The sequence below is a fragment of the Mchenga conophoros genome, linkage group LG8 (assembly GCF_057382185.1).
Source record: "Mchenga conophoros isolate Kocher_MC1m ecotype Shallow Benthic linkage group LG8, M_conophoros_male_GT1.1, whole genome shotgun sequence".
Classification (NCBI taxonomy): Eukaryota; Metazoa; Chordata; class Actinopteri; order Cichliformes; family Cichlidae; genus Mchenga; species Mchenga conophoros.
This window is the reverse complement of record NC_140533.1, coordinates 3,819,924-3,837,788: the sequence shown is the minus strand read 5'-3', so window position 1 is coordinate 3,837,788 and position 17,865 is coordinate 3,819,924. Positions and strand designations below refer to the sequence as shown.

Genomic DNA, 17,865 nt, shown 5'->3' with positions numbered 1-17,865 from the left:
GAAAGAAGAATACTGTTAAAAAGAACTGGGGCTCTGCAAAAAGCTTCACATATTTGTTTGTGAGAAATTTAAGCATCAGAACGTCTTTCTAAGATTCCAAATTCTCAGTCTGTCACATTTTATTTGTTTGTGCTGTGGAGGAATCAAAGGCTACAGTTTGCAAGAAAACACGGCTTTAACTGCACAGATGCTGAATGCTAAACCATCCCCCTTGCTGCTGTTATGACAAGTGCAGGGATGCGGGAGTGCTGCTATTGTGATATTTGTACAGGGAGGAAAATCTGCTTAAAAGAATCAGGATTCACAAAACTTCATTACTCATCTCTGGTAGAGAAGCGCTGGGTGGGGGGTGGAGGGGCTACAGAGCATATCAGAAGGGTTTTTTATTATTTTTTTTATTATTTCTAGCTGCACATGAATGCCATTGTGAAACAAACCCCCTCTGGGGATGAAAACAAATGAAGCAGAGAGCAAAGAGGAAAACGGCTAATTTCATGTAAACATAAATGCGATGGTTCCTCATTAGAAGTAAGAGTGGGAGGAAAACTTGCAGGCTCCTGCAGTCTTGTGCACTTGGAAACAAAGTCATGATGTTTGTTGAAAGAGAATCCGTTCCTGCTGGTAGAAAAGCCACACATATACAGTTACACATACACACAAACAATCACGCACACACAAATACATGTCTACCGAGCAACACATAAATCTGAACTGGTATTTATTAAAGCAACGGCAGGTCATCAGCTGCCGTAATTATGATGATGAGCAGGAAATCAGCAGGTTTTGATAGCAAAGAGGAAGCGTGGAAATACATCAAAGTACACCACAGAGGAAGCAAATTATATTTAAATCGAGTCGATTTTTTACAAAGGCAGTCATTTACCATGAAACGGTACAAGCATTCAATTAAACATTTGAAAGCAGGGTCAGGTAAAGGATGTCATCTTGCAACCACTGCAAGGTTGCACCAACACACACACAGCCACCAACACACACAGGCACACACTGAGTCTGATTTGTTGGAGCTAAAATGGATGGGAATAAACCACAAGAGCTTAGTCAATGTGGCTGCATACTAATCAGTGTGTTACCCATGGGAAAACTCTACCCCCGCCCTACTAATAGGTGCATGTGGGTTGAGAATGCATACACAAAGTCACCTTCTCCACCCCATGTCGCCCATCACCGGAGCTATGTTTATGCTTGCTTGTATTTGATTGCAAAATGTATTCATGGGGACTGGATAGGGAAATTGAATCTGGAAATATTTTACCTCTGTCCAGTGTCTCGTAGTTGATCATCGGTGATGTGAGTGGAACAGTGAGCAGGACTTTAAGCATTCAGCAGGTATAAAGTGTGGTGTTTGCACAAAAAGAATTTAAACTTCTAAGTAAGAAAAAGAGAAGGAAACGAGGACAGAAAAACTACTTTACCTTTCTGATGGCCTCGTCCCAGTGTCACAAAACCAGAAGAGATAAAGTTGTGAAGGTCAGCGCCTCCACTGCTTCTGACGCTCTCTTTTCCGTAGTGGAGACCTGATCACATACAGAGACACACAGAGGCAAGCATGTAGAGCCACAACACAGAAACATTATAACACAGCAGTTGGGGAGACCTGAATGCACAGTGTTAGTGTTCTGAATCCTGAATATGAACGTTTAAATTTTGTGTAACCAGTAGGTAACTTGTGTCTGAGATACTGAGGGCGTGCTGTCCAAGATGTGTACTTGCATTTACGCAGCATTTTCCCAGTCTCACTGACCGCTTAAAGCACTACAAGTGGCATTTTTAATCATACATCACATTATTCTATGCACTTCAAACACTTTATACCTCACGTCCATGGCCTATTAACCAGTTAACATATATGACCTTGGGACAGAGGAAATAAGATCAACTGAAAAAAACCCATGCAGGTCTAGCAATAACATTACAAACTCCACACAAAACAACTCCAGCTAGGGTTCAAACCAGGAACCTTCTTGTGTGAGGCAACAGTACTAACCACCATGCCAATCAATAAAGAAGGGAGCTTTATCCCACCAAAATATCCTGTTATGCAGAAGTGACTAAATACACCCATTTTCCCTGATTAATAAGAAGGCATAATATTGCAGTAATTTTTAAACGTCATAAGGGAATGATGTCAAACATAAGCATCTGACTCACAATGAGATGTTAAGCTAAAAATTAACAAGCTTTATTTAAATATGCTTAAATTTGGATATTGTTGGAGGCACACTTGCTTTTCCTGCAGCAACTCAAAAATTTTAAAATTCAAAGAGACAAGGGGAAAACTGTGTGTTACAGTCAACAATTGGTGGTCAACATGAGTTTTTTGCCATATCCACACTGTGTTTAGACTGTTTAAGTCTGGACAGTTAAGGTTAAGAAAAAAGCAACATGAAACACAATGGCGACATTGAGCCAGAGGGACAAAAATGCTAAACCATGTGCAATGGAAGACAACGTGGGAAATAATCTGCTAGCACTTCCAGGGAAGGCAACTGTAAAAGTAAAGTATAAAGTATAATCGAACCTTTGCAATAATGTTGACCATCCCGTTGAAGCCTTACCCTTTCTGAAAGTAGCATATTCAATCACTTGTGGGACTATAACAAATTAATATTTTCATTTTTTACTCACTTGTTATTTTAGTTTAGTTTAGTTTATTTTAGATTATTTTGTAATCGGAAGGTTGCCGGTTCGAGACCCGGCTCGGACAGTCTCGGTCGTTGTGTCCTTGGGCAAGACACTTCACCCGTTGCCTACTGGTGGTGGTCAGAGGGCCCGCTGGTGCCAGTGTCTGGCAGCCTCGCCTCTGTCAGTGCGCCCCAGGGTGGCTGTGGCTACAATGTAGCTTGCCATCACCAGTGTGTGAATGTGTGTGTGAATGGGTGGATGACTGGATATGTAAAGCGCTTTGGGGTCCTTAGGGACTAGTAAAGCGCTATATAAAGACAGGCCATTTACCATAGTAAATAAGCTGGTACTTATGTAGTGCTTTTCTACTCTGTTCATGCACTCAAAGCGCTGTCTATGAGCTTCATTCATCTATTTACACAGATTCATACAAATGCTTTTATTTAACATTCACAAACTAAATTCAGGGTTCAGTCACACTCCAATGTCGTGTACAAAGCTCTCCGATTATTAAATGACTCGTTTTACCTCCTGAGCTGCAGCCACTTGATATGAAATGTTAGAAATTAACTATAAAAGCTACCTGCTTTCTCCCAGAACTCATATTCAAATGTCAAAAGGTGGCGCCCATTACAAGTGAATCTGACAGTTAGGACAAAGATTTAATTTATTAGTTTGACTCAGTGTTTGGTGACAGGATAGAATACTTTACGGTTATTGAAAATGCACAATCAGACTAATGGCAGAGATTGGACATTTAGATTATTGCTTTTACTGTGTTGGCATGTAATTGTCCGTGTCATTGTAACTCTTTTATATCACTGAAAAGCACAAATATCACAGATTTTTTCATTTTCTTTGTGACACTGACGCAGTAAAATGTAACATTTACACAAAAAATGACATATAGAAATGTATAGAAATTACAAAGCTCAAAAAGTTATGTATCAGTTTTTAATGGAAACTAAATATAGAACCACTTTAATACTGATAGAACCCTTGGAATATAATATATATACTAACGTATAAAATCAACAATGTTTCACTTTAAAAGAACATTTGCAGGGCAGCTAAATTGTGTTTGAGTGTTTCTATCAAATTTCTTATTTGCCTCAGATGTGTTTTGTTTGTTTTTTTTGTGCCAAATATAAAATTTTCCCATGGTGTCATTACCCCTCAGACATGGATTGAGGGGAAGTGGCTGAAATGTGAACAGCAGCTGCAAACACAGTGCTGTGATATTCAAAAAAAAAAGGAAGAAGAAGAAACAAAGCAATATGTTTCCACCACCCACATACTAGTGCACTTTGAACTCAATCACACCTCTCCCTGTGCTGCCTTCATGCTGCAGATAGAATAGCTACAAGGGTTATTTTACGCATTCAGTCATACCAGCATGCATTATATATATCACATGCAGAATTGCTAGTGCTGCTGCACTATTGTCTTCTTTTGTCATATTTGTCATTGGTAGGTAACTCCACAGGCCATTGTAACGACCCTGGAAAAACCATTCAAAAGTGATCAGAATCCACCTTTTTTCCCCTCCCGCTTTCTCTCCCACTGCTCACTACTGAGAGATAGCATGAAGAGTCTGCAGAGAGAACGTTGCACATTATTAATTTATCCTCCTTGATACAAAGAAAATCGTGACTTTCACCTCAATGATGTACTATGGAAATGAACAGCCGCTGGAGCCAATGCACGCTGAGGATTCATATGGTAATATTTTTTTTAATCTGACCTCTTCACTGCACACCTACACCTCTGAAATTGGAAAAATGTGAATAATAAGATAATTATATTATGAACAAAGCCTGATGTAGTGCAGCTTGGCAGGCATTGGAGAGACTATCTGAATCCAAGGTCGATTAAGGTCCAACACAGCCAGGCAAAAGTAATTTGATTCAATTCAATTCAGTTAAGTTTAATTTTTCGAACATCAATTCACAACAACGGTCACATAGAGATGCTTTATACTGTAATTTAAAGAACCTACAATATTAGAAAGAAACAGAAACAATCACATGACCCCCTTTGAGCGAGCACTTGGTGACAGTGAGAAGGAAAAACTCTCTTTTAAGAGGAAGAAAGCTCTGAAAGAAACAGGCTCAGGGAGCGGCAGCCATCTGCAGAGAACTGTTGGGGGTGAGGGGAAGAGACCAGTCAGGACAAAAAACAGATTACGGAAGAGAGAGCCAGAGTTCAATTCTAACCTATGATTAAATGCAGTAGTAGTGTATAAACACCAGTTAAAAGGAACGAGCAGCCAAGCAGCCTGAGCTTATTGCAGCATAACTAAAGACTGGTTCAGGGTCAACTGATTCTCCCTAACTATGAGCTTTATCAAACAGGAAAGCTTTATGCCTAATCTTAAAAGCAGAGGCAGTGTCTATTTCCCAAATCCAAGGCTGATTCCATGATGCGGCTTGATAATACAAAATATTATATGTGAGGAGAAGGATTTTAAATTCAACTCTGAGCTGAACAAGGAGTTGATGAGGAGAAACTAATATGGGAGGAATGTGGTGTCTCTTTCCAGTCCCAGTTAGTACTCTTGCTGCGGAGCTCTGGATCAACTGAAAGCTTTTTGGGAAGCTTTTAGAGCAAACTGATAAAAATGAATTATTATAGCCTTGAAGTTATAATTGCATGAATCAGTGTCTGAGACAAGATGTTTCTAATTTTAGCAAGAATGCACAAATGAATCAGAGTGATCCTATATATTTGTTTGATGTGCTCACTGAAGGACATTTCCTGGTCACAAATGACTCCAATATTTCTCACATTATTACTGAAGGACAAGGTAATGCCACCTAAAGTAAATATCTGGTTGGATACCATGTTTCTAAATGTCCTAAATGTTTCAGGCCAAGTATACTAACTTAAAAAATGCCTGTAGTTTAACTAGGTGATTTGTACCATGAGACTTCATGGATAAATAAAACTGGGTTTCCCCTGCATAGCAATGAAAATGTGTGCAGTCCTTTCTAATAAAATTCCCTAAAGGAAACATGTACAATGTAAAAAGTATTGGTCCCAGCACAGTCCTCTGTGGAACTCCATGACTAACTTTTGTGTCTGAGGAAAACTCCCCATTTACATACACAAATTAGACTCTGTCAGATTGATATGATTCAAAGCACTGGGCTGAGATCGAACAGGAACAATACAGAGGTGAGGCCACTGTCAGACGCCAGTCACTCATGCTGTTTCTGTGACATGATGTACTCTAACTCCTGACTGAAACGCTTTCCAATAAAACAACATTCCTTTGTAAATGATCAGTTAACTGTTTGACAAAGATTTTTTTTAAATGATAGGAAGGTTGGAAACTGTTTTTTTATGGCTGGATTGAGTAAGGGCCTTAAAAGCGTGTGGTTCACAGCCTGTTAATAAAGATGGATTAATCATATTTAAAATTAAATCATTCATAAATGGTGAAAAAAATTTTTAACAATCTTGTAAGGATGGAGTATTGATGTTTTAAAGGAAGACATTATTGAAGTTAACTCTGAAAAATTGATTGGAGAGAATGACTCTAAGTTCCTCTGCTTAATGACACATCTGTGGGATAGCTGTGAATATTTTTTTTCTCTATTGGTTAAAATATGTAAAGAAATTCATAAAGTCCTTGCTAATTTAGGTCAAAAAGGAATAATTGGCTCAAGAGAGCTCTGACTCCGTCAGCGTGGCTACAGTGCAGAAAAGAAACCTGGGGTTGTTTTCCTTGATCGTACCAAATAGTAAACGTTCTAGCTTTATGGAAGACTCTTATTGTGGTACAGTTTTGGATTTTTGATTTTTTTTTCTACCCAAATTAAGATCTTTAATGCAATTTTCTCTCCAAATGATGTTATCTACTTTAAGGCACAGATTTATCAGTTACGCAAGGTACCAACCTCTGTCACCAGTATCGATCTCTGATTTGTTGCCTTCTTTTTTGGAGCAGCCAAAGTATCTGGGGTTGTAACCTGAGTATGATTAAAGGCATGGCTGGGCTTATTTATATTTTCTCTAATAAAAAATTAAATGAGGTGTTAAGGCTGGGGGTGGCTGTAGCTCTGGAGGTAGAGGTTCGATCCCTGGCTCCTCCAGTTTGCTTGCCAAGTATCCTTGGGCAAGATACGAACCCCAAGTTGCTCTCCGATGCATCCATCAGAGTATGAATGTTCATTAGGAAGCACTAAAACAGATAACACCTGATTTTTGGCTTCTCTGATAAGGGTGGACAAAGTTCAGAGTGGCTTTCAAATGATTCATAACTCTGTCCAGGTCTTTGGTTGATTAATAAGTAAAATAAGTAAAAGACTGCTGCCACTCCTCTCCTTGGCCTCTGACAGTATGACTTGTGGGTGCTAATTTATTTAAACTAACATATTCACATTGTTGTAACAAGGTTTCCTATGGAAAAGAAAATCATCATTCTGATCAATTATTTATTGATTTATAAATAGTGATTTATAAGAAAGAGAGCTAATATTTAATATTGCACATTCATTTACTTTTAAGTGTACTTAATGGTATTTGATCAATCCTCTGTGAATTTTAAGTCTGCTTCCGTAATACCATTTATATGCTGGTTTTAGAGAATGATCAGAACTATATGTGTCATTTTGATAAAGCCATTTGACTGTAGCTCAGTGTCACATATCTCATTCTTTTTCAGTTTCTCTGTTATATAAGCTGAAACCTCTAAAGGAAACATTTTCAGTGATACCTTGGAAAATACATGCCCCTGCCCTCTCATGAAACTAATTGTGCAGTGCAGTCCTAAGTTCTAACCCACTCTGGGCTGTCTTAAACCACAACAGCTGCGGGATATAGTTGGATTCCTGCCTCTGCACCTGAAACACACTTACTGTATCCACATACACACATATGTCTGGCACTCGGGGTGCCAGAAGTCCAGCTGTATAATAAGGGGCAATAATGAGATCTAGGGCAGGAAACAATTAGGTGGAGTCTCTCAGTTGCTCAGGTTAAACACAGGTGCACTCAAGAGAAAGCTTCTAATAAACATGTTGATGCAGTCAGCACAGAAATGTTGTTTTTAACATGGGGCCTGATGATTATCTGGCCAATGGGGAGCCAGTGAGGTCACAGCGGAGATGTTATTGCTGCACACTTCAAGGATTAATTGGAAAGAAGCAGCAAGAAGAGGAAGCAGATGTTTGTTACATGTGTGTAGTAGTGGTTGAGGCGGGATGCCTCACTGAATATAATTATAAAAGTGCCTATTGGCAAATAATTAGAGTAATTAATTCACTGTTTTGTTGTTTAGGCAAAATTTGGGGTTTATGTGGAAAGAAGGTGCTACACACAGAACGCTTTTAAAAATATGTATCTGAAGATCATGTCATAACCGCCAAACAGCCGAAAATGTTGTTGTATCATCACGACCTCTAATTGTCCACAGCAGCTGACCTTTAAGCTCGAGAGTCATCGCATAAAAGGAACTGACAGCTCACATCCCTTCAGTGCTGCATACAGTGCAGATATATAAATACCAGCTCAAGGCTTTTCAGCTGCTACGAGAACCCTAACATGCGGCGATTCAATGAACTCAACACCATAAATTATAATCCAATCTTTAATTCAACTCATTACAAGTTTATTGTTGTAGTTCACCCATTCTACTTTTGAAAACTGGGCCTGACCACTCAAGACGTTGCTCATTAGGAGATGGAGGATTCTTTCATTCTCTTCTGCATTTAACAGGGAGACAAACATAAGATCTCTCAAAGATCTGATCTCTCTTTCAGTAAGAGTACTACCAATCCCTGCAAGTGTTCTAAGTGAAGTGAATGCTTTTAAAACACTGTGATTTTAGGGAATTCTAGTTGGCCTGCCTATAAGGAACAAATGCGCTTGACTAGTATTTTTTGGTTTCTGTACCTGAAAACTTTACTTCATCATTCTCTGCATTAGGAAACTGTCAGACAGTAAACCAAGCAACACTTTAAAAACCCTCCGAAAAACAGGCAACTCTTTGCCTGTGGTTTGTGGTGAATAAATCAGCTTCATCTGAAGAGAGCTGTGGGCCAAACTGCATTACTCAGAGAGGCGGTTATTGTTTACTTTAACCGACGGCAAACTCCTGCAAAGGTATCTGCTCCTCCCTTTCAAGGCCGGCTCCTTGTTGTGGCTCCGGGGTGCTCTGTGTTTACACCCCGACCTAAAAGAGGATCTGAGCCACACAACAATGCAGAGTGGATTCGAATAAAAATAGAAGCACTTGCGCTGGTATCATATTATGCTGTCTGTACTGTTTTTGCTGTAGGCCGCTCTTTTTTTTTATTTAAAAAAAATGCAGGGATGTTTTGCAATGCACCAAGGGTACCATGTTGCCACACAAGATCTGTGATGTGAAAAAATAAATCAGCGTGTATTTTTAGAAAAGGGCTGAAATAAAGGATTTTAAAATATGTTGGGGAGGACATCTCTGCAGCTAAGAGAGACCGGACATGTTTAAATGCAAAGATCAAAGAAGATATGGCTGTTATACCCACTTTAGACATAAGTTGACAGGATCCTCTTGGGCCCCTTAGCCTTTTACTTCATGAGGTCTGTCCACCTGATATAAAAGTGTCTCAGAAAGCCTCTGGATGTGAAGTGCCAGCAGCAACAGTTCCACCCGAGAACCCTCTCCTTAAGAGGCCTGCCTTGCCATTCTGTGCCAAATGCCCATTTAGGCGTACATGAATATGCATTTTCTATGTGAGCGAGTGGACTCCCTCTCTGTTCTCTCAATTTATATGCACACATTAACGACACTTGTGCCCGCACTGTCACTGCCTTTCATGTCCAACCCCATCAGGACGGCTGAGGTCCCTGATGTGGAGGGGGTGGGTTTTTCTATTTTATCTAGGATAGACTGAGCAGAGCTGGCGCAAGTTGTATTCTCTTTGCAGTGACTCTCTGCAAGCAGGCAAAACACAGGCGACAGAGCAATATAAAGATAAAGCGATGCCCGAGCTCATGTGAGGAAAAAAACATGCAAGTGTGCACTGAAGGCAGGCTGACATGTGCAGCTTTGCATCTGCCCTCTCTCCCTCTCTGTGCATGGGCCGGCAAGTGACCATTAAGGATAGACCAATTCATTCACTAAGCTGAGGAGACATTAAGTGAATGAATGCAGACTGCAGCTGCAACAAGCACTGTACTGCAAGAAAAATGCCCCCCCCCCCAAGTGTGTGATAGATGTGAAAGTGACAGAAAGAGGCCAAGTTTACATGACATTCAAGCAGCTGCAAACCCAAATAAAGCTGAGAATATGCACAATCTATTATTTAAAGATGAGGATGCAGAGAGACTGTTGCTGTCTTGTCACACAACTCAGCCATAACAACTTCATGTACTGTGTTAGGTTCTGTGCTGCTTACATCTACAGCTCAGAAAATAAACATTTTAGCTATAATATTCTCTTTGCTCACATTTTCTGAAGGTCGTTATGACTCTCTCATCGATTAATATAAATATGTTGTTATATGATTGGTTTCTAATTAAAACATTTCAAAAAGAGTGGAAAAATAGGCATGGATTAAGATTTAATCGAGGGATAGGTGGGGGTGGCATCTTAGGGGATAGCATCAGGCAGTTTATTTCCTACATTCTGGACTACATTTGTGCACCAGTTTATATACAGGGAGTGCAGAATTATTAGGCAAGTTGTATTTTTGAGGAATAATGTTATTATTGAACAACAACCATGTTCTCAATGAACCCAAAAAACTCATTAATATCAAAGCTGAATGTTTTTGGAAGTAGTTTTTAGTTTTAGCTATTTTAGGGGGATATCTGTGTGTGCAGGTGACTATTACTGTGCATAATTATTAGGCAACTTAACAAAAAACAAATATATACCCATTTCAATTATTTATTTTTACCAGTGAAACCAATATAACATCTCCACATTCACAAATATACATTTCTGACATTCAAAAACAAAACAAAAACAAATCAGCGACCAATATAGCCACCTTTCTTTGCAAGGACACTCAAAAGCCTGCCATCCATGGATTCTGTCAGTGTTTTGATCTGTTCACCATCAACATTACGTGCAGCAGCAACCACAGCCTCCCAGACACTGTTCAGAGAGGTGTACTGTTTTCCCTCCTTGTAAATCTCACATCAGATGATGGACCACAGGTTCTCAATGGGGTTCAGATCAGGTGAACAAGGAGGCCATGTCATTAGTTTTTCTTCTTTTATACCCTTTCTTGCCAGCCACGCTGTGGAGTACTTGGACGCGTGTGATGGAGCATTGTCCTGCATGAAAATCATGTTTTTCTTGAAGGATGCAGACTTCTTCCTGTACCACTGCTTGAAGAAGATGTCTTCCAGAAACTTGCAGTAGGACTGGGAGTTGAGCTTGACTCCATCCTCAACCCGAAAAGGCCCCACAAGCTCATCTTTGATGATACCAGCCCAAACCAGTACTCCACCTCCACCCTGCTGGCGTCTGAGTCGGACTGGAGCTCTCTGCCCTTTACCAATCCAGCCACGGGCCCATCCATCTGGCCCATCAAGACTCACTCTCATTTCATCAGTCCATAAAACCTTAGAAAAACCAGTCTTGAGATATTTCTTGGCCCAGTCTTGACGTTTCAGCTTGTGTGTCTTGTTCAGTGGTGGTCGTCTTTCAGCCTTTCTTACCTTGGCCATGTCTCTGAGTATTGCACACCTTGTGCTTTTGGGCACTCCAGTGATGTTGCAGCTCTGAAATATGGCCAAACTGGTGGCAAGTGGCATCTTGGCAGCTGCACGCTTGACTTTTCTCAGTTCATGGGCAGTTATTTTGCGCCTTGGTTTTTCCACACGCTTCTTGCGACCCTGTTGACTATTTTGAATGAAACGCTTGATTGTTCGATGATCACGCTTCAGAAGCTTTGCAATTTTGAGACTGCTGCATCCCTCTGCAAGATATCTCACTATTTTTGACTTTTCTGAGCCCGTCAAGTCCTTCTTTTGACCCATTTGGCCAAAGGAAAGGAAGTTGCCTAATAATTATGCACACCTGATATAGGGTGTTGATGTCATTAGACCACACCCCTTCTCATTACAGAGATGCACATCACCTAATATGCTTAATTGGTAGTAGGCTTTCGAGCCTATACAGCTTGGAGTAAGACAACATGCATGAAGAGGATGATGTGGACAAAATACTCATTTGCCTAATAATTCTGCACTCCCTGTATTTTCTGCACTAGTTTCCACTTTAATATATACTGCAATATAATGTACTGAGACTCTTTGGCACTGTAGTGCTTTCAATTAAATTTTCATGACGTTTTTTACATTCAACACTATAACTTCCACATCTACACTTACATGTTCTCCTACTGTACAATGAGCTGACAATATTGGCTGCCATCAGGCTGCTTTTGTGCCTTTTCTCAGGTGAAGTAACCTGCGTAATCGTCCATGTATGTATGAGAATTCATTTATTTGCCCTGGATTTGGGGGCTCAGATGTGTTTTAGTATGATACACATATTTATGGAACTGACTGAAAGTGAGAACAGCCAACATTATCTCAAGGTCAGTTAGCAAACTAGCAACCATATTTCCAAAGGTAAAAAACAGTGGCTCACAATATCCTTTCACTTCTGATTTCTCCAACCTGCTCATTTTCTCACAGCATCTGAGCTGTGAAGCTGCTGGCAGAGATCAAAACACTTTGTCTCAAAACTTTGTCCACTAATCTGAGGTTCGATCTCCAGCTCTCTCAGTCCACAAGTCAAAGTAGCCTCGGAAAAGGTACTACACAGCAAATTGTCCGATGCCTGCATTGGAGTATTTGAATGACAGATAGCCCTCAAAGTCCGAAAATGCTTTGAGTGCTCATTCAGAGTATCAAAGTGATATATATACCCTGTCCAACTATAGTTTGGATATAATAAGAATTTCTATACAGCAAGATGATTTCTAAACAGAGATAACTGCTTGTTTGTCATTTATCACAGTGTGAAAGCATCCAAGCAAACACTTTGACTCTGAGTAACTGTTAGCTGATTGTCTTTTATTGAGGCCTTGGATGACAACATGACAGTTCAGCCTTCCCACGTGTTGCTCGAATGTCATTCTTAGACTTTTTTTTAGCTAAGGGAAGTTTGCGTATGAGAATTATTTTATATTGTTCTGTTATTTTAAAAATGAAACTAAATTTTCTTGCTGAACTCATGAAAAGTTAAGCTGTCATATACTGACGTATGTAAAGACAGTTTCTTCTGGCTTTTAATTTTAGTTTAGTTTATATAACTTGCAGGAAATCCCCCAGCCGGACTTAAAAATTAAAAAACACAATTTGTAGTTACTTACCAGTGTCAACCACCTGAGCTTTAAATTAGGGGTATATGTATAGCAAGGGGAAGTTTCTTCTCTGACAGTAAATACATAGATAAATTAATAGATCATGCCACAGAAAACGTTACACAGCAGTAAAGTCTGCCGTGCTTTCAGAGCTACATCACCTTTAATTTTCTACTCCGTATCTCTGCATTTGCTCATCCTGCACAGAGGCTTAACATCTTTCTGTTTTTCTTTCCATCTCAGCAACTCCATTGTAATATCTCATTATTTTCCATCTGTGTCCCTCTCCCCAAGTGGCTTTGTATCTCTCCATCTGATAACACCTGCTTTGTCTGTGAACCTGCCAGTGCTGCCTGGATTCTGTGTCCGTTTTTCAGGCCATATTAATGACTCACACTCCTGTCTGTTCTTGCAATTGCAAGGTTAAATGACTCCGTGTGTGTGCTGACTGAGTGAGAGGTCATCACTTCCAGCCTATCAGAATCTGCTGGGCAGGTCTACCTTTGCTAGTCTGTGATTATCTGTCCTTTAGTCTCGCTGTTGCTCTCTCTTCTCTTTTGCTCAAATCAGATGATTACAGGATGTTACCATGGAAGATTAAAATGCTGAAAGGGTCAGTACAGTGGCTGCGATTTGAATGGTATTGCAGAATTTTACACACAAATAATGATGATATGCTGCAAATGCATTGCACAAAAATGCTCTCAAAGACACAGGCACAGGGTTCAGCTGCTGAAATGTCCCTTCAGCCATAAACATAAGCTTTAGAGCTTCGAGTATAGAGAGGAGAGCAAGAAGAGCTCTTACCATGGTTGGATTTGGAGGTGTGAACAGGGGTGTAGTGGTTCTTGGATGAGGTTCTGACTGGTGTGTTGTCTTTGGGTGAGCCATTCATGGCTGCAAAATTCTCACAGTCGTATTGTGATATAGGGATGGGCCCCTGCTGCCTCAGGATGTCTGCAAGGGCCCTAAAAACAGACAAGCACACAGCAAACAAGTGTGAACATTACACCAAAAAGGAGGCTTTTCCTCTTTGTACAGGTTGTCTCTGTGCATGCATCTGAACACAGTTAAAAACCAGACGTGGATTGTTGAAACAGTGTTGCGCTATTATGGGTAATTCAGGGCTGCTCCGTTTCTTGTTCTTCTGTCTCTCTCTCTCTTTTCTTTTTTTTTTTTTTTAACACGTCTGGGAACATGACGAATGTTCATTTGCAAGAGAAACAGTGTTGGATGTGTGAGTATCTCAGCTAATTGGGTTGAATTTGAATGTTTTTCAGACCGCACCAGGTGCATGTGGAAGGATGAAGCCCTCGAGGGGGGTGAAAGAGGGAGAGAAGCAATCATGATGAAAGAAAGTAAAGAAAATGTTTGTTTGCTTTTTTTCTGACATCATACTTAGAAAAAATGGGGGGAAATCTAATTACTTTGAAGGCGCCGCAGCATCTCAAAGCTTTTGTACGACAAATATATTGGTGGTTTAACCTTTGCCTTTAAATTAATATCTTAGCTTCACTTTACCTCCCCCCTCTCCCCACCTCAGCGATTCATCCCTTTCCCACCCTGCCCTCCTTTGTGACCCTTATGGAATGTGGTGGTGCCAGTGGTGCATGCGTGTCACACAGCCTTGATACAGCCAAAACATTAATGCAAACATCATCTATTATTCACAGACTTAAGATTGCTCAAGACTGTGAATAATGCATTCAGTAATAATAAAAAAACAATTCAGTGTTGAAGATCTTATGTGTCAGCATTTGTTCGCGTTGGTCTGCCCGTGTTTGATGGGGCCAGTATGAGGAGATGGGATGCAGTTGCGCCATCTCTGCTAAGCATCCTCATCCACCTCCTCACCTGAACACATCAGACAGCCATGTGCTGATGTGTAGAGGCTGAAGAGAGGGCTGTCAAGTATGATTCTTGACAGCTGGCTGGTTGCCTCCTGAGCCCAGTATGCAGACTAGTGTTAGACTCCAGCACTAGTTACAATTACTTTTTCTTTTTTTAATTCTGCAATATGAACTAAAAAACATAAAATATAAACGTTGGCCATTAGTCCTTCTCACTCCCACTCATAGCAGATGCACGCACTTGTTTCAGGAGCACCAGCCTACCACAATCAGTATCAGTATGATAACACTCTTTCAACTTCTCTCTATAATTATTTTAGGCTTTGGTTTTTCTGGGATTTAACATCTGCTGCAGATCGAACACAATTTGATCTGAGAAGTGCTGCCTTTTAGATAACAGTCTGTTCATTCATTCCAGCGCTTTACCAGCCTCATTTTCACTTCGTTAGCGCTGATGGAGAGGAAGAAAACAAGTTGCTTGCTTGAAAAATATCGCATTTGACAGCACTTTGGGCCTGTTTCTTTGACCTTTAGCCCCTGCCTGTAAATGGACTCTACATCTCTGTGCATATTATGGTCTGTCCAGTTATACATATGCATGAAGTGCAAAAGGCAGACTTTTAATATGCAGCTTTGTTTCTTGATTAAAGGGAGCATGTTAAGCAGAATTATTACAGTCTTCCTCCCACTCACCTGTGTATATTCATTTCTTGAGGCGGCTCTGTGGCTTTGTCATATGCAACTTTGGCCGACACTCCCAACACTATGATGAAGGCTATGATCCCACAGGTGATGTAGACCGCCGTGTTGGTCTGATCCATGGAGAGATAGGGATCATTGGTCGGGATGGGGGACGGAGTGGCCGTCTCCAACCAGCCCGGCGTTACGTAGTTCGTGCACGCAGTCTGATCAAGTCGGTCTTTCTTATACTCGCAGCAAAAGCGCAGGAAGCACGTCCCGCAGCAGTACCGGTGATCTGTGTTGTTGCACTCGAACGCACTGTCAAACTGCCCGCTTACATCGAAGTAGCCCTTGCAGGACTCGTGTTTCCTGACGGGCGACGGTTTTGGAGTCTTCTGCGGGACGACCGTGGGGATAGCGGTGGCTTTCGGAGCCTTCCTGGTCGCCGGCTTGGGTTTTTTACCGCCCGTTGCGGCGCTCAAGACGCACAGGGGGTCCAGGTAGATCAGCAGCAATAAAAGGTACCTTATCCCCATGATAATGTGAAGAAGTCTTCCAGTGTTATGTGCTTGCACAGACACTTCAACTCTGGTTAAACGCTCAAAGGTTCAGTCTCGTGCAAGTCTTCCCCTATTCGGTCAGTGTCCTGTGCAGCCGTCATGCTGAATGCAACTCTGTGCGGACTGTTGTCAAGGGCATTCTCTGCAGTTATTATGCAATGGACACACTAAAGCCCATTGCGAGCCTTCGCCGAGTGTAGACAGGAGAGCACAACCATATCTTGACCGGGCTCAGGAACTGACAGCCGCCCGGGCTCTGCGCGTTCTCCCCGCCTCTGCTGAGCTGTTGCGGCGCGTCGCTATCCGAGGTGCTGATATCTGGAGCCCACAGTCAGCTCCGTTAAGAGTCAAAGTTAGGCTGGGGGAACAAATAAAACAAATGAGCTCATTAGGTATTATCCTCACGTCAGAAGCGCGTCATTAATTCATTTTTCTACCCGTATAAATATCCCGACACATTTGAGCCATGAATTTGAGTTCGTTCGTGCAGTTTGCGCAACACCTCGAACTTGATAACATTCCACCCACACATCACAGGATCGTCCAAATGAATCTGGTGTGTTATCTTTATGTTAAGCATCACACCCGAGCATTGCAGTACTAAACTAAACGTGGCGCCAAGAGCATTCCAGTCATTAATTTCAAAGAGGATTCAAAGTAAGTTGACGACTTTTATTTTTCTCGATATATTCACGGTATTTTAATTCGGAGTGGGAGTATGAAAAGCCAGCCTACCTCTGTTAGGATACCCACTGGGGAGTTGCTCTGTGTCTGGGTCTCTGAAAGTCTCTCTCCCTATCTCTCTACTTCTCCTCTCCTCTCCTCCTTCTTGGTTTTCTCCCTCCCTCTTGTCTTACATCACTTCGGTGCTGGCGTCAGAACTCAGCCATGTATCGGTAAATTGCACCCCCGTCTTCTTCTTTTTTCTCCTTCTCCTCCTCCAAGCAAGCCTGGTTATTGGCATTAACACTTCTAAATTAAATGGCTGCACAGACCTCTTGTTCGCTGGCGGTATCCGGCAGCATCCTTCACTCTCCGCATGGGTTGCATGCTTATTCGTGCTTGCAGTCTTCTGCGCAATTTCCTGACCTTTCTGTGCGACTGGCTGTTATCATTTTGTGGCTTAATGTCTGTAAACACGCATTGTTTTCAGGAGGAATCAACACTAAGCTGTGCTCCCGATCACAGTTAACACACTCATTATTCCAGATTAAGTCATTCACGTTGGCACTGTAGCCAAGCCATGGTACCTGGGGGATTGTGGAAAACTGATAGGGCTAAATTACCAGTCAAGTGTGTGTTCAGCACTGTTGCACTGAAATGCACACTTCCACAAACAGATCTCCCTTTTTCTTTTTTAAACGGCGGTCAGGAATGCAAACCGCCCATGCTTTTATTTCCAAATAAACCCCTTCACTAATTAACACACATTCAGCTATAGAAAAAGGCAGGTACAGAGCCGGGTTATAATGAAGAGCTGCATACATCGCTCCTAGCGCTTGAAAGCAGAGTTATACTACACATCATATTCGCACCCAACACTTTCTCGCCTTCTGATGACAAACTGCCAGGGGTGTCTTGACAGCAACAGCTTCAGAAAGGTGTGGAAGCTGCGGGGTGAGAGTGGGACCTTAAATCGCAGTTATCCTCCATAGCTGGAAGCGCACAGCAACGTGAGGAGAATTCAGCGTGTTGTTAATGACGAGTATTTCTGGTAGGCAGCGGGCTGTAATGATGTGAGACAAAGGAGCACTAGTAAAGATCAGACAAGAGAGAATGTTGTGAGAACTTGAAGAGAGAGAAAGAAGAAGAATCGAC

The 17,865-nt window shown here is 41.4% G+C and overlaps 1 protein-coding gene across 1 annotated transcript in view; it reads right to left on the bottom strand.

Annotated features, from left to right (window-relative positions):
• LOC146567930 (uncharacterized) overlaps positions 1 to 17,058 on the bottom strand; it is a 67,079-nt gene extending 50,021 nt beyond the window's left edge. The window contains exons 1-4 of the mRNA XM_085283486.1: positions 16,783 to 17,058; positions 15,500 to 16,405; positions 13,764 to 13,924; positions 1,434 to 1,535 (exon numbers count right to left, since the gene is read on the bottom strand). Of these exons, the coding sequence (XP_085139612.1) occupies positions 1,434 to 1,535; positions 13,764 to 13,924; positions 15,500 to 16,023 (787 nt within the window). The 5' untranslated portion in view covers positions 16,024 to 16,405; positions 16,783 to 17,058. The remainder of the gene's footprint in view (positions 1 to 1,433; positions 1,536 to 13,763; positions 13,925 to 15,499; positions 16,406 to 16,782) is intronic.
• Between the last annotated feature and the right edge of the window lie 807 nt (positions 17,059 to 17,865).